At 42.4% G+C, this 21,104-nt stretch overlaps 1 protein-coding gene across 1 annotated transcript; it reads left to right on the top strand.

The window, feature by feature from the left end:
* The first annotated feature begins 6,400 nt into the window (after nucleotides 1-6,400).
* ABCB15 (ABC transporter family protein) lies at nucleotides 6,401-11,820 on the top strand. The gene is made up of 7 exons (XM_087374342.1): nucleotides 6,401-6,480; nucleotides 6,573-6,751; nucleotides 6,858-7,315; nucleotides 7,474-8,014; nucleotides 8,578-9,426; nucleotides 9,973-10,970; nucleotides 11,150-11,820. The coding sequence occupies exons 2-7, from the start codon at nucleotides 6,641-6,643 to the stop codon at nucleotides 11,517-11,519; spliced, it is 3,327 nt and encodes a 1,108-aa protein (XP_087230468.1). The 5' UTR covers nucleotides 6,401-6,480; nucleotides 6,573-6,640; the 3' UTR covers nucleotides 11,520-11,820.
* The last annotated feature ends 9,284 nt before the right edge of the window (nucleotides 11,821-21,104 follow it).

The following is a 21,104-nucleotide window of genomic DNA, read 5'->3' as shown; positions in this document are numbered from 1 at the left end:
GGATATGGTCCCACAATAATCTAATTATGAGAATTCGTATGAGATATGCTTACTTGGCTATCTTGTATAAAATTAGCCATAACTCTACAATCAAGTGTGGCTCTCTTGGGATCAATGCATTCCACACAAAAATGTCAAAGAAGGTGGTTTAGGACCAATGATCCCTTCATGCGGAGGATGGTCATGCAAAGGTATTGAGTATGAACTTCATTAACAATTTTCTTTAGATGTTTGGGCATCTAAATGGGACAAGCATGGTACCCACTTGTTTGAAGACCTGCCTGGATAAAATGTTAATTCAAAATGCATAGATCACATCACTTAATTCCATGTCAAATCTACAAGCATGCACTCCCATATCTTGGAAAGTCATGCATGGTCCACATCAAAATTTCTTAATCAAAATGTCATTGGTGTGCCTCAAAGCTCTACAAATATCATTTAAAACACGTATGCCTCTCCAAAGGGTGTGTAGATCCTCTATCAATGGTGCCATGTACACATCCATATTCTTCGCCTCATACTTCCTTGCAGCACAAGCATAAATCTTTGAGTAATTTGAGTAGCTCCATGCCACCTTCTTTGGATGCCAAAATGTATGTTCTTGACACAAAGTAATGCATTAGATCAGCATTGATTTTAATCCACTAAGTTATGGATCCAATGCTCTATCGATGCATAATCAAATTAACATTATAAAGGTTTGGTCACTTAATCATGAAACCTCAAAATGGTAATAATCACCCAATGGTACTTTGTGAGCATTCTTGACATGATGAACTATTTGAGAGATTACAGTGCATGCATTTTGAAAAAAAAAGGCCTTTTTGTAATATTAAGATCTTATCAAGTGTAGATGTGATCAAATGCAAGTGCAGATGTAATCAAATGCAAGTGCACTTACTTGGAGGTTGGTTTGTTCCTATCCTTCAGTTTTCCATGGCATAAGGAGGGCAAGCATAAGGTGCCCATTCTTTATTGTTAGCCATTGTGGGATGTTGTAATTCAGCAAAACTATGAGCCATGTTGACCAAGATGTTGAGCATAACCCAAAAGAATTCATGCCATCCATCATGAGCATAAGACGTAAGTTACATGGCTCCTTTGCAAAGTTTGGCCACATGTTATCTATGTTCTTCAAAGCTGCACAATTTGCAGGAGTTTTCAAAGTATCCTCAGTGGAGAGATGTTTAGTGTGCCATGTCATCAACTCTGCTATGGACTTGCACCTAAACATGTGCTATATTCTTGTGATGATAGGAAAGTGTCTCAAGACCTTTATTACGATGGTCTCGCCTTGCAAACCCTATCTATAACAATGTGTCCCACACTATGAACAACTAACCAAATTTGTATGCTCACGACAAAAGAGCATACCAATCATTAGGATAAGCGTGGATAGTGTTATAAGCCATCCCAACACGTGTCAACATCTTTTTTGCTTTATCCCTTGATGCAAGCATGATATTTGGTTTATGCAATATTGTTTGGAGAAACCTATTGCAATTCCAAAAAAAATAGAACGTGATATTAATAATTAATCACATTCATTAATATCCTCATCTCAGATTTAAGAAAAGATATTTTCATGCTTCAAGCATGATCTATGCATCTCTCAAACAATCCCTAAAGCTTGCCTAAATCTCTCTGATTGCATGGACAAGTTAGGTGCAAGTATGGGAGCAATTGATGCTCTCTCCTCCTCCTCATCGTGTATGATGGTTTCATGTAAATAATGCTATTGAAGTCCTAGTGTGTGTGATATGCATGCAATCACAAACTTGAACACCATTGAATCACCAATGACCAATCATCATAAACATTAGGAATTTGAAAAGCATCTCATGAAACCTCTCTATATCTTGCATGTGCTGTAGGACAAGATGGCACTCATGTCAAATTTGTTGCTTGTAGTGTGTGCAACGATAAGCCAATCTCTCACAAAGCCACTCTGAGCTCCTTGGCATTGGGCCTTCATCTGATGAGCTTCTAGTCCTCCTATCCATCTGCATGCATTTCCCGTTCCCTTTTCCCTTTCCCCTTCCCCTTCCCCTCTTTCCCTTTTTCCTACATGCCATCCCTTTTCCTCTTTCCCTCTTTCCCCTATTCTTTCCCTTCCATAATATTTTCCCTCTACACTTTTTCCTCTTCTCTTGCCTTTCCTACATGCAATTATTTTTTCCCTCTATCCTCTTTTCCCTCTCCTCTTTCCCATTCCTACATGCACACCCTTTTTCCCTCTATCCTCTATCCTCTTTCCCTTTCCCCATATTGATTCCATTTCTCTCTTTGCCCTCTCCTTTTTTCCCTCTTTCCCCTCTCCTCTTTCCCTTTTGTACATGTCTCTTTCCCTATATGCTTTCCTCTTTCCCTCTTTCCCTTGTTTCCCCTCTCCTTTTTTGCTATATACTTGCCCTTCCCTCTTTCCCTGTCCTACATGCCTTCCCTTTTTCCTCTCTCTATCCTCCTTCAGATTTCCCCTCTGCTCTTTTCCCTTCCCCATATTGATTCCCTTTCCCTCTTTCCCCTCTCCTCTTTCCAATATGCTTGCCCTTCTCTCTTTCGCATCTCCTCTTTCCCTTTCCTACACGCCCTTCCCTCTTTTCACTCTCCTCTTTCCCTTTCCTACATGCCCTCCATTTTTCCTTCTATCCTCTTTCCCCTCTCCCGTTCTCCTTTCCCATATTGATTCCCTTTCCCTCTTTCCCCTCTCCTCTTGTCCCTCTTTCAACAACTCCTCTTTCCCTACATGCTTGCGCTTTCCTCTTCCCCACTTCTCTTTCCCTTTTCCTACAGATTCCCCTCGTTTGTCACTTTATCCTCTTTCCCAAGTTCCAATATTCTTTCCCATCTCCTCTTTCTCCTCCATCCTATATCCCCTCTCTATATGCATTCGAAGCAACATGAGCAAAAAACTGAAGGATGGTAGAGAATTCTAAAGGAATACAACATAGACAAGGTTGTCTCAAGCATGAGCTCATAGCAATTTGAGGCATTCTAGTGGGCCATGCAGGAGAGATCTTACCAGGCATCCACTCATCCCTCTCCTTTGAGTCGATACATTAGGCCACCTCATATCAAGGAGGAGATGTGTCATAGTGATGTATCGTTGGATGGGGGTCAAAGTCATTGTAGGAGTGGACGACATTGTAGAATCTGCACATCAGAGCTTAGAGCTAGTGGAAACACAACTTGCTAGTGAAGTCATCATCGGCCCCATGCATACCACCACCATGCCATTTGGTAGCCCATCTACCACCTAGGCCCATCCCATACCCCTCCTACTATAGGAGCCACTACCTTCCCATCTGCTACACTAGGCCCATCCACACCCTTCTCACAACCCTCTACCATATGATGTTGAGATGAGTCACAATGGATCGTCAAGGATGCCAAAGGGTCAATAGTCATAGCTCACATGAGGCATATCAGGTTGAGATAGACATATTAGATACATGTCCAAACTAAAGGTGAGCTCTAAAAAAATTATCATAGAGTAACTCCTTATACCTCTCAATCTCACTGGTTTGGTACAAAGAACATGCTATTACCCATATGCAAAGTAATGAAACATCATCGATCAAAGATCTAAGATGCGGTGAGAGAAGGAAAGTTCAGGCCTCCTTATGTGAACAAGTTAGATTAGAAGAGGGCCAAGAATGAAATGTGCGACGAGCCAGAGAAGTGGGACATTAAGCAACAAAAAATGACACAAATCTACATGCATAGGAGAGGTGCTTCTCATCTTGAGAGTGGTGGCAAGCTTGTCGTGGACGGTAAGGATGTGTGCTATGTACTTATTTCATAATTTTTAGTTTTCTTTGAATACATTATTTAACTTATAGCACTTATCTAATGTTTTTTATTTAGGTTCACAAGAATTTGGCAATTGGGTGATATTCTATGGACGAGGAGTCTGACAATGCATATGCTCATGGTTCCTTGTTCTCAATCATCTTCCTTTCCATTTTTGAAATTAAGCTTTCGTTATATTTTCTAAATTGTTACATGCAAGATTCTTAGGATGCGAGCTAGAGCAACGATGCAGGTGAGGATGAGGAGGGAGACAAGACTAGAAATGTAGGTGAGGGAGGGGACGAGACCAGCTTAGATGATGTTGAGGAGGATGAGGATTGCAAGGATGAGTAGATTTAGCTTAGATATAGCTATGTTTACCTATGATTTTGTACTTAGCCACCTTTTGGCCATTTTGCATTTGTAGCTCTCTTTTGGCATGTATTAATATTTTGTACATACCTTGTTTTAAAGGGAACTTTTGTAATACATGATGAGAGAGTTTAAATGTAATATTTTTATAACACAACCAAACACCATGGAATAGTCCACATGGAACTTGAACTTTTATTGTTGTTTTCAATTATGTTAGGGTATAATGGGACTACAACAAGCCCCAGTCTACTCCCCAAGTGTTACAAGTAAGCGATGACTAATGAAATACCTCTGAAATACTACACTATTTTTCTCAAGAAATTTTCGAGCATGAATGGTTAAATGAACTATTTCCTGTTGCAATGAATATACTGATGGTTTCACACTTATGAAGTTTTTCAAACTCCATAGGAATTCTATAAAAAAGCATCCAAGATCTTAATACCTTTGAAATACTACACTATTTTTCTCAAGAAAATTTCGAGCATAAATGGTTAAACAAACTATTTCCTTCAATGAATATACTAATGGTTTCACACTTAGAAAGCTTTTCAAACTCCATAGGAATTCTGTAAAAAAGCATCTAAGATCTTGTGGTGAATCTTTGTCTCACTAGTAATGCGTTTTATTTTAGTTGTCTCTTCCATTGGAGAAAATCTTTTTCTTATATGTTTATGAAGAATGTTTTCTTAAAAGAAATAAGCATATAATAAAGGACATAGATGTTTCACTACAATAATGATTCTGTATATAGTTTCTAAGATGTCTATATAAAAGTTATGTTTTCTTAAGTGAAATAGAGCACATAATATTTATCCATAAAAGAAGTAAATGTTTGGCTAGAGCAATAATGTTTGTACATAGTTTCATTGGGATGTTATGTACAAGCCACACTTTTTAATAACCACTCCTTGAGAATAATGAGCTTAAGTGTATTCAAGTTGCTCTTAGCTAAGATTTTGTGAAGCCTTTATTTTATGGCTAAGATTTGTCATGTAGCCTTTATTTGTGAGAGGAAGATTCGCGCATCTAGTTTAAAAAAAAACGTGACAATTGAAGCGTTAGAAACCTAAGAGTGAACTTTGTGTTCTAAAGGTCCCATCTTCTAAGATTTGATTTCCCCTAGTACCCTTTTATGTCCTCTTCCTCTTCCAATGAAGAGCTCATAGGAATTATCTTAGGATGGAAGGGGCTATAAAGTGTGGTGGCATTTCTTGATATTTTCAGAGAAGCCTCTTGAACCATCCCTCAGCTCCTGCATGTATCTTGCTTCAGCTCCTCCCCGTGAGCTTCTTTTGCTCACAATCAGCCACATCTAATTCCTCTCCTGTTCCGTCACAATGGGAGCCTCCTTAGAGCATGACCTCGACCCCATGAGCTCTGAAATCCAAACCGCCCTCCAGAAGCAGGAAGCCCTCGTCCGGAAGGAGGAGCTCCTTCTCAAGCGAGAAGAGCTTCTTTTGAAGAAACAATCCCTCATTCAGCAGGAGGAAGGACTTCTTCATAAGAAACAAGAGCTTCTGCATCAGCAGGAGGAATTATTCGTGAAGAACCAGGCGATTGCGAACGCCTCTGGATACGCAGGAAAAAAGCCAAAGATGGTTGCATCCGATCAACCTCCCAAGGCTTCGTTCCTCAGGATTTTCAAGTATGCAGACGCGTACGATCGATTGCTTATGGTTGTAGGTTTTCTGGGGGCCGTTGGTGATGGGGTTTCAACTCCTGCAATGATGCTCCTCATGAGCGGGCTCGTTGACGTTTTCGGAAAGCATTCTGGAACTTCTTCTCCAGCGTTCATGAAAGAGATTCGAAAGGTGATTCGCTGTCTACATGTGATTCATCGCTACAAGAAATCGCCTGTCGACCTGGGATCTTTGTCGAATATCACGTCTTTCTCGCGGAAACATGGCAGCCTGCACTCTCTTGAACTCCGTGTTCCCTGGATTTTTTGTTTGACGAAACATTGGTAGATCTTTAAACTTCGTTTGACGAAACATTGGTTTTTGATCTTCAAACTTCTGTGGTTGATGAGCCTTTGCCGAGAAATTCTAAGGACAGCTAGACACCCTACTATGCTTCGATAAGTAGTCTTCCAGAGTAGCCGACTCTCAGAAGCGAACATGTTTTTGTCAAATTTTTGTCCTAGAGAAGCGAACATGTTTTTGTCAATTTATCATCTAGGACAGGAATTTGGAATTCCCAATGTCGAGTGCTGCAGCAATTGTATAACAAGAAGCTTCGTTCATTGATTGCAGTATGCGGTATATTTCACATTCGTGGGTATCGCCACGTGCGTGGCCTCCTTTTTCGGTAAGCTTGTACAAGCTATAATCTAGTCTTTGTCTAGGATTTTCTAAGATGCATAAGTCTTACTATATTTCTACTATTCGTCGATCCTACAGAAGCGTCGGCGTGGATCAAAACTGGCGAAAGGCAGGTGTCTCGCTTGAGATCCCTGTATTTGGCTGCCATGCTTAGGCAGGATGAGGGATTCTTTGATGTGGAAGGAACCAACACCGCTGAGGTTGTCAACAGCGTTGCAGCAGACGCGCTGACTATTCAAGAAGTTATCGGCGAGAAGGTAAGGACATCTTCTCCATGTTTGTTTTGTTTTGCGTGGGGGTTCCTTCTTTCAAAACCGATCGAGCTACTGAGTACCAGCGAATCCTCTCCTGGTGCATGGACAGGTCGCTCATTTTTCAATGCACATATCGACTTTCATCGCAAGTTACGTTGTTGGCTTCTGTCTTGCATGGCGGTTGGCTGCTATCTCGCTTGTATTTGTGCCTCTTCTTATCATCCCCGGTCTCATGTATGGGAGAATCCTGGCTGGACTTGCCCAGCAGATACATGCAGAATATCTGAAGGCAGGAACGGTGGCTGAACAGGCTATCTCTTCCATCAGAACGGTTTACTCTTTTGTGGGAGAAGACAAAACTATGCGTGAATACTCTAACAAATTGGACGGAACTGTGAAACTAGGATTGAAGCAAGGGCTGACAAAGGGATTGGCGATTGGCAGCAATGGCATTGTATTCGCTATTTGGGCTTTTATGTCGTGGTATGGTAGTCGCTTGGTCATGTATCACGGCCTTAACGGTGGAAAAGTCATTGCTACAGGGCTCGCTGCAATCATCGGAGGCCTGTAAGATTCAATTCCATTACTGAGTCGTTGCTTTTGTCTCACTTGCTGTGAGTCGTTGCTTTTGTCTCAATTGCTGGAGATGACATTTTAGTAACTGTGAGTCTATCTTTCCAAGGACCTCAATGCTCCAAAATAATGCGAATATCTTTCGGATGCAGGGCCCTCGGAACGGCACTGCCTAACATCAAGTATTTCGCCGAGGCAAGCGTCGCTGCTTCTCGGATTTTTGAGATGATCGATCTCGTGCCTGCCATTGATTCTGATGATCTGAGCGGCAAGGTGCTGGAGACTGTCGTTGGTGATTTAGAGCTTAGGAGCGTTGAGTTTGCATATCCTGCCAGGCCCGAGACGACAATTTTCACGAACTTCTCTGTGGTCATTCCGGCTGGCAAGAGCATGGCGTTAGTGGGAAGCAGCGGATCCGGTAAATCAACAGTGATTGCGCTGCTGGAAAGGTTCTACGATCCACTGTCAGGAGAAGTTCTTCTGGACGGGATCAACATAAAACATCTGCAACTAAAGTGGCTGAGGAGGCAGATTGGGCTGGTGAGCCAGGAGCCCGCTCTGTTCGCGACGACGATCAGAGACAACATTCAGTTTGGCAAGGACGAGGCGACCATGGAGGAGATAGTGGCAGCGGCAAAGAAATCGAATGCACACAACTTTATCTCGCAGCTACCGGATGCTTACGAGACTCAGGTGAGCAAGGATCATCAGTGCGATTTCATCCACAGGCACCCAATTCGTGCACCTGATTGTCCATTCTTTCAGTCATCTCAAAGCTTGCTCTCGATGAATTGTTCAGGAGTCAGGAACCATTAACGATTGCAATATAGATTGAATTGCAGTCTAACAATGCACTGTCGACGGAGGATCAATCAGGAATTCGTTTTGTTTCGATGGTTAGAAGCTAAGGATTTGCAAAGTAGTAATCAACTCGACAATATAGTTCAATGTAACAAGCAGCTGAGTTGTGAGTGAACGATCAGGGATAGAGCCTGATTCGTTTTGTTTCCATGGATTGTAGTAACGTATAGCATTCGAAGAATCTAACAAGCATAGCCCAAGCGTAGTGTAGTGTTGTGTGCGATGAATCAACGCAGACATAGCCCATTCTAATTACAAGCATAGCTAGAGCTGAATTGTGTTATGATGATGAATCAACGTTGACTGGACATATATAGCTGAATCTAACAAGCACTAGCTAGATCAGCTTGAATTGTGTTGTGATGGTGATGAGGATGATGATGATGATGATGCAGGTGGGGGAGCGCGGGGTTCAGATGTCGGGTGGGCAGAAGCAGAGGATCGCCATAGCGAGAGCAATGCTGAAAGACCCACCGATCCTGCTGCTGGACGAAGCCACGAGCGCGCTGGACGCAGAGTCGGAGAGGGTGGTGCAGGAGGCGCTGGACCAGGCGGCGATCGGGAGGACGACGGTGGTGGTGGCGCACAGGCTGTCCACGATTCGGAACGCAGATGTGATAGCGGTGGTGGCGGAGGGGAAGGTGGAGGAGGTAGGGCAACACGAGGAGCTGGTGGCGAGGGGGGGGAGGTATGCGGCGTTGGTGAGGGTCGGTGGCGGGGAGGTGGAGGAATCCGGCGCCGGGGTGGCGGCGGACGGGCGGCCATCCGCCGGAATTCGGGCCAGCACTTCCAGCTGGGTAAGCCGCGGCTCGGCGTCGGGTCCCTTGGAAACGGGGGCGCCGCCGCCGGAACGGGCCACCACGCTCCGTCGGCTGGCCTGGTTAAATAAACCCGAGTGGCGCAACGCCGTGGCGGGCAGCGGCGGGGCCGCGGTTTTCGGCGTCATCCAGCCCTTCTACGCCTTCACGCTGGGTAGCATGATAACGGCGTTTTACATACCGAACCGCGACGAGCAGCGACGGCTCATCCGCGACTATTCGTTCGGGTTCGCCGCCCTCGCCGTGGCGGCGTTCTTGACCAACGCCGTCCAACACTACAACTTCGCCGCCATGGGCGAGAAGCTTACCAAGCGAGTTCGTGAGCGCATGCTCGCCAACCTCCTCACGTTCGAGGTCGGGTGGTTCGATCAGGACGAGAACAGCAGCGGCGCCGTCTGCGGCCGCCTCTCCTCGGAAGCCAACGTCGTAAGTACTTCTTCTTCTTCTTCCTCCCCCACCTTCCCTCTTTACGTCTCCAAAGCTAGGTTATTAGGTTTTCCGTTTCACGCTCATTCATCGCTTTCAGTGTGTGCGTGGATGTTCTCCATTCACACAGAAGCTGATTTTTTTAGTCAACTTGTTTTATCGGATGGCGTTTGTCGGTTCAATCCTTCTCTTGCATATCTGAGCAGTGAGAACTACACAATGGATTTCCCGTTAAACTCGTTACTGTGCGTTCTCATGGATCTTTGTGCTTTCCCATGGATCTTCTGTCCCACGAAGGTCCATATTTGGAAGCTAAAAGCAAGATGTCGTTATCATCGGAGATTCCTTTGACTCTGAAGGCATTGTTGGATAGAAGCTTAATCTATTTTCATTTGACATTGCTTTGCAATGCTGGACAGCAGACAGGTGGAAACGATGCAATTGACGGTAGATCTGTGATTTTCGCGATCTAAAGCGTTTTTTTCGTGATTGATGATTCCTGATTGTTTTTTTTAATCGCCGTTAGTTGACTATGTTGGACCGCAGGTACGTTCACTAGTAGGAGACCGGTGGTCATTGCTAGTGGCGACGTTCACGGCGGTGGTAGCGGCGTGCACTCTCGGCCTCATCATCTCATGGCGTTTGGCCGTAGTGATAATGGCGGTGCAGCCCTTGGTGATCGTCTGCTTCTACACCAGGAAGGTTCTCATGAAGAACATGTCCAACCAAGCTCTCCGAACACAGCAGCACTCCAGCCACCTCGCCGCAGAGGCCGTCTCTCACCATCGCACCATCGCTGCGTTCTCCTCCCAAGCGACCATCCTCTACCTCTTCGATGACCTCCAATCTGAATCCCGCCATGAAGCTGCCCGCCAGGCCCTCCTCGCAGGTATCGGCCTTGGCTGCGCTCAGCTCGTCACCTTCTGCTCCTGGGCTCTCGACTTCTGGTATGGTGGCCTCCTCGTCAGCCGCGGCCAAATCTCCTCCAGTGCCATGTTCAAAACCTTCTTCATCCTCGTCAGCACTGGCCGTGTAATCGCCGACGCAGGCAGCATGACCTCCGACCTCGCCAAGGGCTCTGCAGCCGTCGCCTCCGTCTTCTCCATCCTGGACCGTATCAGCAGGATCAACCCAGACGACACCGAAGCCGAGAAGCTTGATCGCGTGCAAGGCAACCTGGACATCCGCGAGGTTGACTTCGCCTACCCTGCCCGCCCAGACATTTTGGTCTTTCGCAACTTCAACTTAAAGGTGCGTGCCGGGCAGAGCCTGGCGCTGGTCGGGCAAAGCGGCTCCGGAAAGTCCACAGTGATTGGGTTGATCGAAAGATTCTACGATCCGTTGAAGGGAAAGATCAGAATCGACGGCAAGGACATCCGGAAACTACATCTGCGCACGCTGCGAAAGCACATTGCGTTGGTCGGGCAGGAGCCCACTCTGTTTGCTGGGACTATCCGTGAAAATATCCTTTACGGCAGAGAAGAGGCGACGGAAACTGAGATGATCGAGGCCGCCAAAGCTGCGAATGCCCATGAATTTGTCAGGTAAGACCACTTATGTCTCGAAGCTCACGTGAAAGTGAATCCTCGAGCTCACGGGGAGGTTTTGTTTGGTGTATATGATCCATCTTTCGTGATTTCGAATCTTGGCATCCAGCTTTTCCAAATTGTGGACGAGATTAATGTCTAATGCCACTGATCATGCGAATTCTTGTTCGTGGCAGCGGGCTAGCGCACGGCTACGAAACCAACACTGGAGAGAGAGGATTACAGCTGTCCGGCGGGCAGAAGCAACGAATAGCGATAGCGAGGGCGATACTGAAGAACCCGGCAATCCTGCTGCTGGACGAGGCCACAAGTGCTCTGGATGCGCAATCGGAGAAGGCAGTGCAGGACGCCCTAGACAGGATCATGGTAGGGAGGACGACGATTGTCGTGGCGCATCGTCTGTCAACAATCCAAAACTGCGATTCGATAGCGGTGGTACAGGACGGGGCGATAACGGAGTCGGGAAAGCATGGCGATCTGCTAGCCAAAGGCGAAGGCGGAGCGTATTTCAATCTAGTGAAGCTCCAACAGCACAAGTCACAGTGATGGAGTGAGAATTCCGTTGAAACATGGACGATACTTCGATTTCTTGATGAGCCATTGACTACAAGAGAAACATGGATGCTTCGATTTCTTCATGAGCCAGTGACTCCAACAGTACAAGTCACAGTGATGGATTGAAATCCGTTGGAAAACATGGAGGATACTTCCCGTCTGTACATAAGACAACCTCCATTCATCTTTCCCGTTCTCCTCATGAGTCATTACCATTCAGAATCGATGGTTACAAATGTACAGGAGACGAATGAAGTCACCCCTTGCAGCTTGACTAAGCCACTTATTTACACAATGGCGGTGTAATTTGTGATTCGTTGTAATTCGATGAAGGTCGTCGTTCTAATCGTCCGGTTGCAATAGCAAGAATAGCTTGAAAATTTGATATATATCTATGAGTAAAGATCCATCGATTGACTGTTCTATCAAAGTCAAGAAATAAACTTGACAACCACTTGACAGGGTACACATAAGCCATTATTAAAGTCCTCGAAACAATCTTCCAAATGACACATAAGAATTGATTAACGTGACGAACCAATAACAATTCTCCTAACCATGTTAACCTCTCACTACTACTCCCCTTGAACAAATCACAAAAAAACTCCGCCCTTGAACAAATCACAAAAGAACTCTGACAACCTTGAGAAATGCCTGAGCCAACAATTGTCGATCGGGAAGTGATTAGAAACTAACTCCCAACCACTTGTCAATCACTTGGCCACTTCCCAACTAAGGCCTCTCCTGGCCATTTCCCTCAAAGCATCTTAAATCTTACAACAGATTTTTTTATTTAGATAATGTTTGTTTTCGTCGTATATATGCTCTCTTCTTACATCTTGACGCTTGTAGTTGCAACCTTGTTTTAATTGGAGAAGAAAGATTTCTAGGAACCAGCTCTGTAGCCCTACGACACCTCCCTATGAGAACTCTAAAACTATGCCAGGATCAACTTGCAAAGCTAGGTAGAGATTTTATGAGTAGGCGGAGTTGAGGATAACAAGACTTTTTGTCTAACTTGAAAATTGCATTAAAAGTAACACATGCCAATGGTTTCGAGCTTCTTTTTTTTTGGCAAAAAAAGGTTTTTGTATTATGTCTAAAAAGGCAGATAATCACATGAAGTTCTGATCCATCAGTACATCGAAGACACCAAAACAAGAAAAGAGAAAGCCAATGAAGATCATACATCAATTATAGACTGAGGGTCTCTAAGGTCTTTGATCAATGCCTTTCCATCTCGGTAGACAGCCCATTTGCCTTCCTTTCTAGTCACCTTCACCTTTGCTAGCTCCGAGGCTTTGCTCTTTACCTGAGTTTTTGTGAGCTCCTCCACAACCCACACTAGAAGTCCTTTCAAGTCTAAGAATCTGTGTTCTTACCTCTGTTATTCTCTATCATTCATTGAAAAAATGACAAACTACCAAGACCCCCCCTACTTGTAGCACTGATATCCCATAATTGAAATTAAGGGGGTAGAGAATAGTTCTCATAACTTGAGAAGCAAGGCTCAATGAATAGATTTGCTCTTAAAAGAACAAGCTGATTGGTAAAGTCAAACCAGCACATGTTGAAAACGCTCAAAAGACATCACAAACCTATAAGCTTACCCCTAAGCCTCAACTCTATCATTGCATATAAGAAAAGATTAACTATTTTTTACTCATTACATTTTTGCAAAATGTATTGTTAACAATTTATAGCATTCAAATGCAATGTTTGCTTGTCCAAAAACTCATTTCAATGTTCCTATTTCTAGACGTCTTCTATATAAAGTTGCATTATATCCTTCCTAGTTTGCTAAAGAGATTTCACAATGTGATTAGGAGTCAATACTTCATGACAATTGCATGTTATGTGGAAAAAGATGCAATGCACGATGAAACTTTAGATGTTCTCTGTAAAATTAAACATGAATAAGACATCAATCCATAAGTTTTTTCCTTCACTAAGGATACCTACTACATCAATCTATAACGAACACATCTGATAAGGGTATAACACCAACAATTATGATCATCTCCTCGAGATATCATCATATTAGCTAACCCCCCTTTAACTAGTAGACTAATCTTTGGAAAAAAAACTAGCTAGTCTATGAAGCCAATAATTTTGTCCCCTCTTACTAATGAGTATTACCAACATCACCTTTTTGTTGCACTTAAGGAATAGAAAGGGTTCTAATTAGAGTGTAATGAGTGTAACTAGAGTGATTAATGGATATATCATGTAAACTAGCTAGATTGATTCTACAATTTCCACTCTCTGTCCTTAGTGAGTGTCAAAACCAATATTAAATATGAATTTCAAAGCATATTGTAATCAGACTAATTGGTCTCCCTCTCTCTCTCTCTCTCTCTCTCTCTCCCTCTCTCTCTCTCTATTTTTCTATAGTAGCCCATGGATCCTAGATTCCTTTTGATCCACAATACTTTAAACATTTCTAACTTATAAATCCAAAAGTCCCACATGTATGTAGAGTTCTTTGAAATATTTAGATGTGAAACACCTTCTTTAAGGCTTATGCCCCAAGGTAACATATTTTTGGATGCAAACCCCAAAGAAATATATATATTTTTTGGGCAGACAAAAGTAGTATATTTATTCATTTATATCATGACATACATCCATTTAACAAAGGATAGAGCCAGAAATGTCTATTGTAACCTTACATCCTGAGAATACTCAAAAGTGCAACATGCTATAGCAAACATCTTAAAGATGAAATGAAAAGCTGGATGTATCATCCTGAGCATCTGATGTAGCAGCAGCAAAGGTGTCTAAAGAGTGACCCTGAGCAGCAGTAGTGTCAAAGGAATGTCCATGAATAGAAGCAAGACCCTGTATAGGTTCAATAAACATAGATGACAGCTGGGCAGCGTAACACACATAGGAGTGTCCTGTGTAGAAGAGCAAGAGCCATGGATTTGCTTTTTGTCACCTGGAGAGGCAGCTTGGGTCTATTTAGAAGGGGAATTGATGGGGAGAGGCTTCCAAAGTTAGAAGTAACCTGAGTAGAACCACCAACAGCAAAGGTAGAACCAACAACATCAAAAGTAGAAGGGACTTTTCTTGTAGAAGCTTGAGGTGTTGAGCCTGGGGAGGAAGGAAGGAGTTCACAAGTTGAAGCAGATCTTCTTTGAAGAAAGGGAGGAATCTTTGCATGCTCATTTGAAATAAAATAAGAAAGTTTGTGCTTGGCAATATCTGCACTTAATCTTTGGTGCTCAAGATTGTAAGCACTAATGATGAAGTCAATTCTCCTTTTTTCTTATTCCACCATGCAACAAACATAGCATCAGCAGCAAAATCTTTATGTTTAAATTGGAAATTATTTCTAGATATCCATATGAACCAGAGTGCATTTGCCCTGATGATAAACCAAGGCTCATGCCTCATCTTGCAAGCATCTCCTAGTAGAATGGCTTTCCAATTAACTGGTTCACCACATTCCATCTGGATATATTTCCAAACTCTTATGGCATGAGGACAAGCAACAAACAAGTGAAAGATATCTTCAACAAGGTTAATGTATCTCATACATTTGCCAATACTAAGACCCCTTGAGTTAGACCAAATAGATATATGAAGTATTAGCCATGCCAGACAAGACATTTTTTTAGGTACATTCTTAGCCCAAATTCTGTGGAATTTGTAGTACCATTTGGTTCTATCATCATTTAGCTTCGATTTGGTGTTGAGAGTTCTGAATAGATCCTCCATCTCAACAGTAGGAGTTGAGATGGGTAATAAAGAAGAGCAACCCACCCAGCTAAACTCCTTGTGAATGCAAAGTATTGAACCTCCCTTCCAAGACACCTCACCTTGCCAAAGCTCCAATGTTGTCATAATCAATCCTTGCTGTTGGTTAGATAGGGAAAATTCTCTTCTGATATCAAGCCAGGTTTTCCATCTGAAATATTCTCTACTCCATAGCTAGCCCCAAGTTTAGAGTCCTTTTTTGAACAGTTTAGCTGCAACTGTGAATTATTCATTTGTCAAAGTAGCATATTTGAAGATGGTAGACACCCAGATAGAGTCAAGCAACATGAAGTTGCCTTTGCCAATGAAGAGAATGTAAGCTTTTATCTCTTCAAAAGCTCCCCAAATGGATTTCCATAGGGGACTCCCCTTGGGTTTATAGGGTTCAGGGTTAAAGAGGGTAGACACAAAGGGATACTTTTTCCAATTGGGTGCTCTATAAGGTCTGATACAATTCATGTTTCTCAAGAGAAGCTGTGCCCAATCTTCCTCAGGATGCAGAGCACCCTTGATGATCCACGTAGAAGACAATTTTTTTGCAGCAGAGGAGATGCCAATCATCCCCAGCTCCCCCTCTTCTTTGGGTTTAATACAATAGTCCCATCTAACCTTAAAAATCTTATTGGACCCCCCCCATAAGAAAGATTTGCATAATTTGATAAATCTGTCCAAGGCAGTCTTGGAAGGAGACCAGCATGATAGATAGAAAATGATAATAGGATAAAGACACTGATTAAGAACCATTTTTCTTCCTGCTAGATTTGCTTGGAAGCTTCTCCATTTATCTAGTTTCTTTTGAAATTTGTCTAGCACCCAATCCCACCTCTACCTCATTGTGACATCAAATCCCATTGGTATCCCCAAGAGTCTGAATATTGTACCTTTTTGTGGCTTCTTGTATCCCAGCTGTTGTAAAATCCCTTGGTCTTCCCCACTGAGTGTAGCATACCCTGTCTTAGAGTGATTAATAGATGAACCTGAGGCTTGACAGAACATCTGTCCATTACACAAATGATATCTTGATCAATGTTTTTGGGAGTCAAGGTAGTATCATCAACAAATTGCTGACCTAGCAATTGTTTACCATTACTGAGTTCAATCCCTTTAAGAGCTCCCTCCTGTGTCTGACTTCTCAGGAGCCATCCTAAAGAGTCTGTAGCAATTGCAAATAAAAGAGGAGCTAGAGGACAACCCTGTCTAATTGATCTTTTGAGAAAAAAGGGGTCACTCATAATGCCATTAACACTAACCCTAGACGTAGTAGCATTGGTGAGTAATAGCTTAACATTAGAAACAAATGAGGGGCCCATACCCATATCTTGTAGAGATTGTATAATAAACTCCCATTCCAATCTGTCATAAGCTTTATCAAAATCCACCTTAAGGAAGCATATATCTTGCTTGGTCTCTTTAGCATAATCAAACCCTTCCCAAATGTTTATGATAGCTTCCAAAAGGTGATGTCCCTTGATGAACCTTTTTTGCTCTGGTAGTATTCAATCTTTCATTTTGTTTTGAATCCTTAAACCTAAAACTTTGGCAAAAATCTTGTAACTGCAGTTTAGCATTGTGAAGGGTCTCCAATTTTCCAATTCATCCTTAGGGCCTTCCTTAGGAATTAGCTTTATAATACCTCCATTTATGTGGAGAGGAAGACAACCTTCCCTAACACTTTCTTGCCATACGAGGAGAAGGTAAGTCCCAATTAAATCCCAAAAGGATTTGTAAAATTCAATGGGAAGACCATCTACCCCTGGAGTCTTCCCATCGGCCATGACATTTACAGCTTATTTTAGCTCTTCAAGACTGAAGGGTCTTTCTAAATAAGGGAGGTCAAAGGATTTGACAGCTTTGTCCCTTAATATTTGGCAGAGTTGTCTTGCTCTCTGGGTATCCTCATTAGGAGGGGAGGTATTAGAAAGTAAATCCTTACAGTGATTCTAGATGTACTCATATTTTCCTCAGGGTTGATTAGATGAGATCCATTTGGTCCTTTAAGCAGAGGAATCTCCTCTTGACACCTTTTCCTTCTAATGATTCTGAAAGTTTCCTTAGTAGGTCTGTCAATCTTTCCTGCCCACTAGTCTCTGTTGTACCTTTTGGACTCATTAAGTCTAATTTGTTCATGTTTTCTGAGTTCTCTTTTGGCCTTAATAAATTCTTCATGAGCTTCATCTTTACCCTCTCTGGCTTTCTACTCTAAGATACTAATGTTATTTTGAATGTAATCCATTCTTTGAGCCCTTATTTGTGCCCTTTTTTTCCTGGTTGATCTTAAAATATTATGAGATTCCTTGACTGCCAATTATTAAGCTTGAGATGCTAATGTGTTCTAAGAGAAAGCCCTATGCCAGACAACCTTAATTAATTTCTATACACTCGTAAGCTGAAAGAGTTTAGGGTCAGCTTTGAACCAAGATGAGCTCCTCTCTCCATTTCCAAAATTACAAATCAGTGAGACAGGTTTGTGGTCAGACAAGCTGAGAGAGGAATATGTTAAAACTCTTAGAGAAAGCTTTCTATTCAAGAGATTCTGGGGCATAAAATCTGTCAAGTCTAGCCTCCCTTCTACAATCCCCTATCTGACTATTGCACTAAGTAAACTCTCTGTTATTACTGACATCCACCATCTTCCAATGCTCTTGACACTCTTCCCAAGCAAGTAATTCAGCTCCTCTGATGCATGTGCCCATACCCTTCCATCTGTCTGCTTTGCTCTCTACCATATTGAAATCTCCCATTATTATGCCATTGCCATTTGGGTATTGTAGAGATTCCCATAACTCCCTCCTCTCTAGAGCTGAGTTGGGAGCATGAATAGAAATGACAAAAAAATCAATTTCTTTGACACAACACTGCAGCATTACCCATCTATTGTGTACATCTGTTATGACTTAAGAAATACAATCCTTGTAATGAGACAAAATACCTATAGTTGTACCTCCTTTACCATCCTCATGAGTAGTGGAAAACCAAGTCCTTCTTTTGTCTATGACTTGAAGCTTGTTTTTAAGAGTAGAACTACTTGCCTTGACCTCTTGCAATGCTAAAAAAAGAGGTGAGAGTGAATTAGCTTTTAACCAAAAAGCTAATTCTTCACTCCTGCCTAGATTCATTAAGCCTTTGACATTGAGAGTCAAGAAGGTTAATGATTTATCTGACATTCTTTTTCTGCCCCTTTTTAGCCTTGGGGTTGGGGCTGTTCACTGGCACTGAAGTCACCTTAGACTGTCTTCTCTTGTGTTGAACTACTGTGAAGGATTTGTCTTAACTACTGATATCTTGAGAAGGTAAAGTATCCTGTGTGGACTTCCCTGGATCATCCTCTGAGTCTTCTTCACTAGCTTCTGCCTCTGCCATGGCATCTTCTCTGTTAATATCCTCTCCAAATTCCTTTGACTAGCCAGCCCCTATGACCATATTGTCCTCTTGATTGTTAGTGATTTCCTTACCCATAGATTTTTGTTGCTCCTTAAGTGGATTAAAGAAGTTCTTGCTGGCTATGTGTGTCTGCTTGTTCTCCTTTTCATTCCTCTTATTAGAAACTTGTCAGTAGGTTGACTCGTAGGAGGAGGGTTCTATGTTTTAGGGACCCACTTTTCAGTAGGGGAATGCTATTTTAAAGCATTAGATTCTAGCTCCTTGGCTTTGGGTCTCTTTAAAGGACATTGCTTAACCACATGGGTGGATAGACCACACATAAAGCAAGAGTGAGGGAGGTTTTTATAAGCAAGGGGTTGTTCCCTGAATATACTACCATTCTTGTTAAGAATGGTAAGTGTAGCTGGCATATCTTCTGCTGTGTCCATTTTGATGCAAATTTGAGGATTTCCCTTGGGGTTAATAAAATTTTCATGTTCTACTCCAAGAAATTCACCAGCCTACTACAAAGTGAGGGGAGCTAGTTGCATAAGTACAAAGGTAAGTTTGGAAGCTCTACCCATACAAGAATCTTAGTAGATCTAGGAGAGTCAGGAGAAAAGTCTTTGGACCACCACTCAAGATACAATGGTTGGTTTCTAATAGTCCAAAGGTTGTTTTGCATGGCTCTGGAAGCCATTTCTGGTTTCTCAAAAAGAAAGAAAAAAAAACCTTTTTTAGGAATCTTACATTTAGAACATTTATCCCTTTTCTAATCCAATTCATCATGAGATCCAAGATTCAATAAAAGTGAGAGGTGGTCTTACACCAGGTAGAAAGCCTACTAATGCATGGTTTCTAACCTAGATTAGGGAGTCTTGTAGCAGGTCGTCATCAAGAAAAGCTTTGACTACCTCACCTTCTCCATTTGTTATATCCTCTCCATCAAGATGTTGTGTTCCATCCTCATTTGATCGTGAAGCATTTCGAGGTTCTGGGATGCCCGATGATGAGTGGTCTTCAACTTCTTTCTTGCAGGTTGAGGGTATCCTCTTGCCTCTCGCAGTTTGCCCAAAATCTTCTCTATCTCTTCTTATGTCCTGGCCTGAGGAGCCTGAGGGACCACCACTGAGGGAAGAAGCATGGTCTGGTGTCCTTGGCAAGGGTTTGCCATCTCTTGTTTTATCATCTCAGATGGTTCGATTTTCATGTGCATGCTTAGAGGGATAGCTGGAGCCGGTGCCTATAGCTCCTCCTTCACCTTTATTTCAGCCTCTCTTTGCTAGAAGGACTGCATTAGATATTCTTTGTGTAACTCTTCGGCAACCACGGGCCTATTTGATTTGGAAGGGCCAGCAAGAGAATGGGATCCCACATAACAACACAAAGCAACTATAGACGTGCTTCATGGACACACAAAATAGCGGGCGCATCTATAGGCACTATTCAAATAGAGAAATTACAAGTGCATCTAATAGCACATCTATTGTTGCATCTATTAGCACGTCTATTAGCACATATAATAGCACATCTAATAGCATGTCTATTAGCACATTTATTAGCACGTCTACATTGTGAATTGGACGCGAATTTAGATGCAAAACAGAGTACAAAAAGTGAGATTTTGGGGCAGCCTGATAAATGTACATCACTCCTTTCCAAATATTGCCCATGATTACCAAAGCACGTAATTTTAACAAAAATATCAATGCTTTTTTGCAAACCCATGCCACATATACAAAAATTAAGTGAGGTGAGGAGAATGAGACAATATGTAAAATAGTTTTGCCAATATCAATGATGGGCTACAGTTCAATCTCATCCTCAATGAGATCAACCCTTGCCAAACTATCTACTTCAAAATCCAAACCAATGTTGAGATCTACAAATACATTCAACCCACTACTACTTGTGCTACTCATGTGCTCATCAAAATTAGCATCACCAATGGTAGGCTCGTATTCATGGGTAATGGCCTCAATATCTGTATCTTTTATCTCATGATCATCCTCCTCTCTCATATCATGGTCATCATCACCTCCATGGCCATGATCATCCTCCATACGCTCCATATTAGTAAATGTACTATACATCACTTTGGAATGTGGTGTAATAGGTATGACATGCCACCATCTATTATTATCCATGATTGGTTGATAGACGACCTAATTCAAACACAAATACAATCATGTTATTTTCCCTGCATCGAAGGTATTAAATATTTAAAAGTGAGGATTTTTCTATGTGTGTACAATACATGTTCACATTGTTGCGGTAGTACTAGTGTGTCCTTACTTTGCCAAAACTTTGTGGAGTCAATAGTTACAAAGCCACTTGCATGGCGTTTGATTGTTGCATTAGGGCCTCTTTCCACCACGTCCTTAAAGCACTTTACATCCAAAACATACACAAAGAAGCGTCGAAAATCAAGCTTAATAATATCTTGGATTATGC

Source organism: Dipteris shenzhenensis, chromosome 5, assembly GCF_047967505.1.
Source record: "Dipteris shenzhenensis isolate YYH24624 ecotype China chromosome 5, Dip_SZ_1.0, whole genome shotgun sequence".
Classification (NCBI taxonomy): Eukaryota; Viridiplantae; Streptophyta; class Polypodiopsida; order Gleicheniales; family Dipteridaceae; genus Dipteris; species Dipteris shenzhenensis.
The sequence above is the reverse complement of the archived record's forward strand: the minus strand, read 5'-3'. Positions and strand labels throughout refer to the sequence as shown.

What these genes read in the sequence shown, in the direction of transcription:
- ABCB15 (XM_087374342.1), top strand. Translation starts at nt 6,641, where the DNA reads ATGCTTAGGCAGGATGAGGGATTCTTTGATGTGGAAGGAACCAACACC. An exon ending in CGGATGCTTACGAGACTCAG is followed by an intron (nt 8,015 to 8,577) that starts GTGAGCAAGGAT and finishes ATGATGATGCAG; the next exon opens with GTGGGGGAGCGCGGGGTTCA. An exon ending in AATGCCCATGAATTTGTCAG is followed by an intron (nt 10,971 to 11,149) that starts GTAAGACCACTT and finishes TGTTCGTGGCAG; the next exon opens with CGGGCTAGCGCACGGCTACG.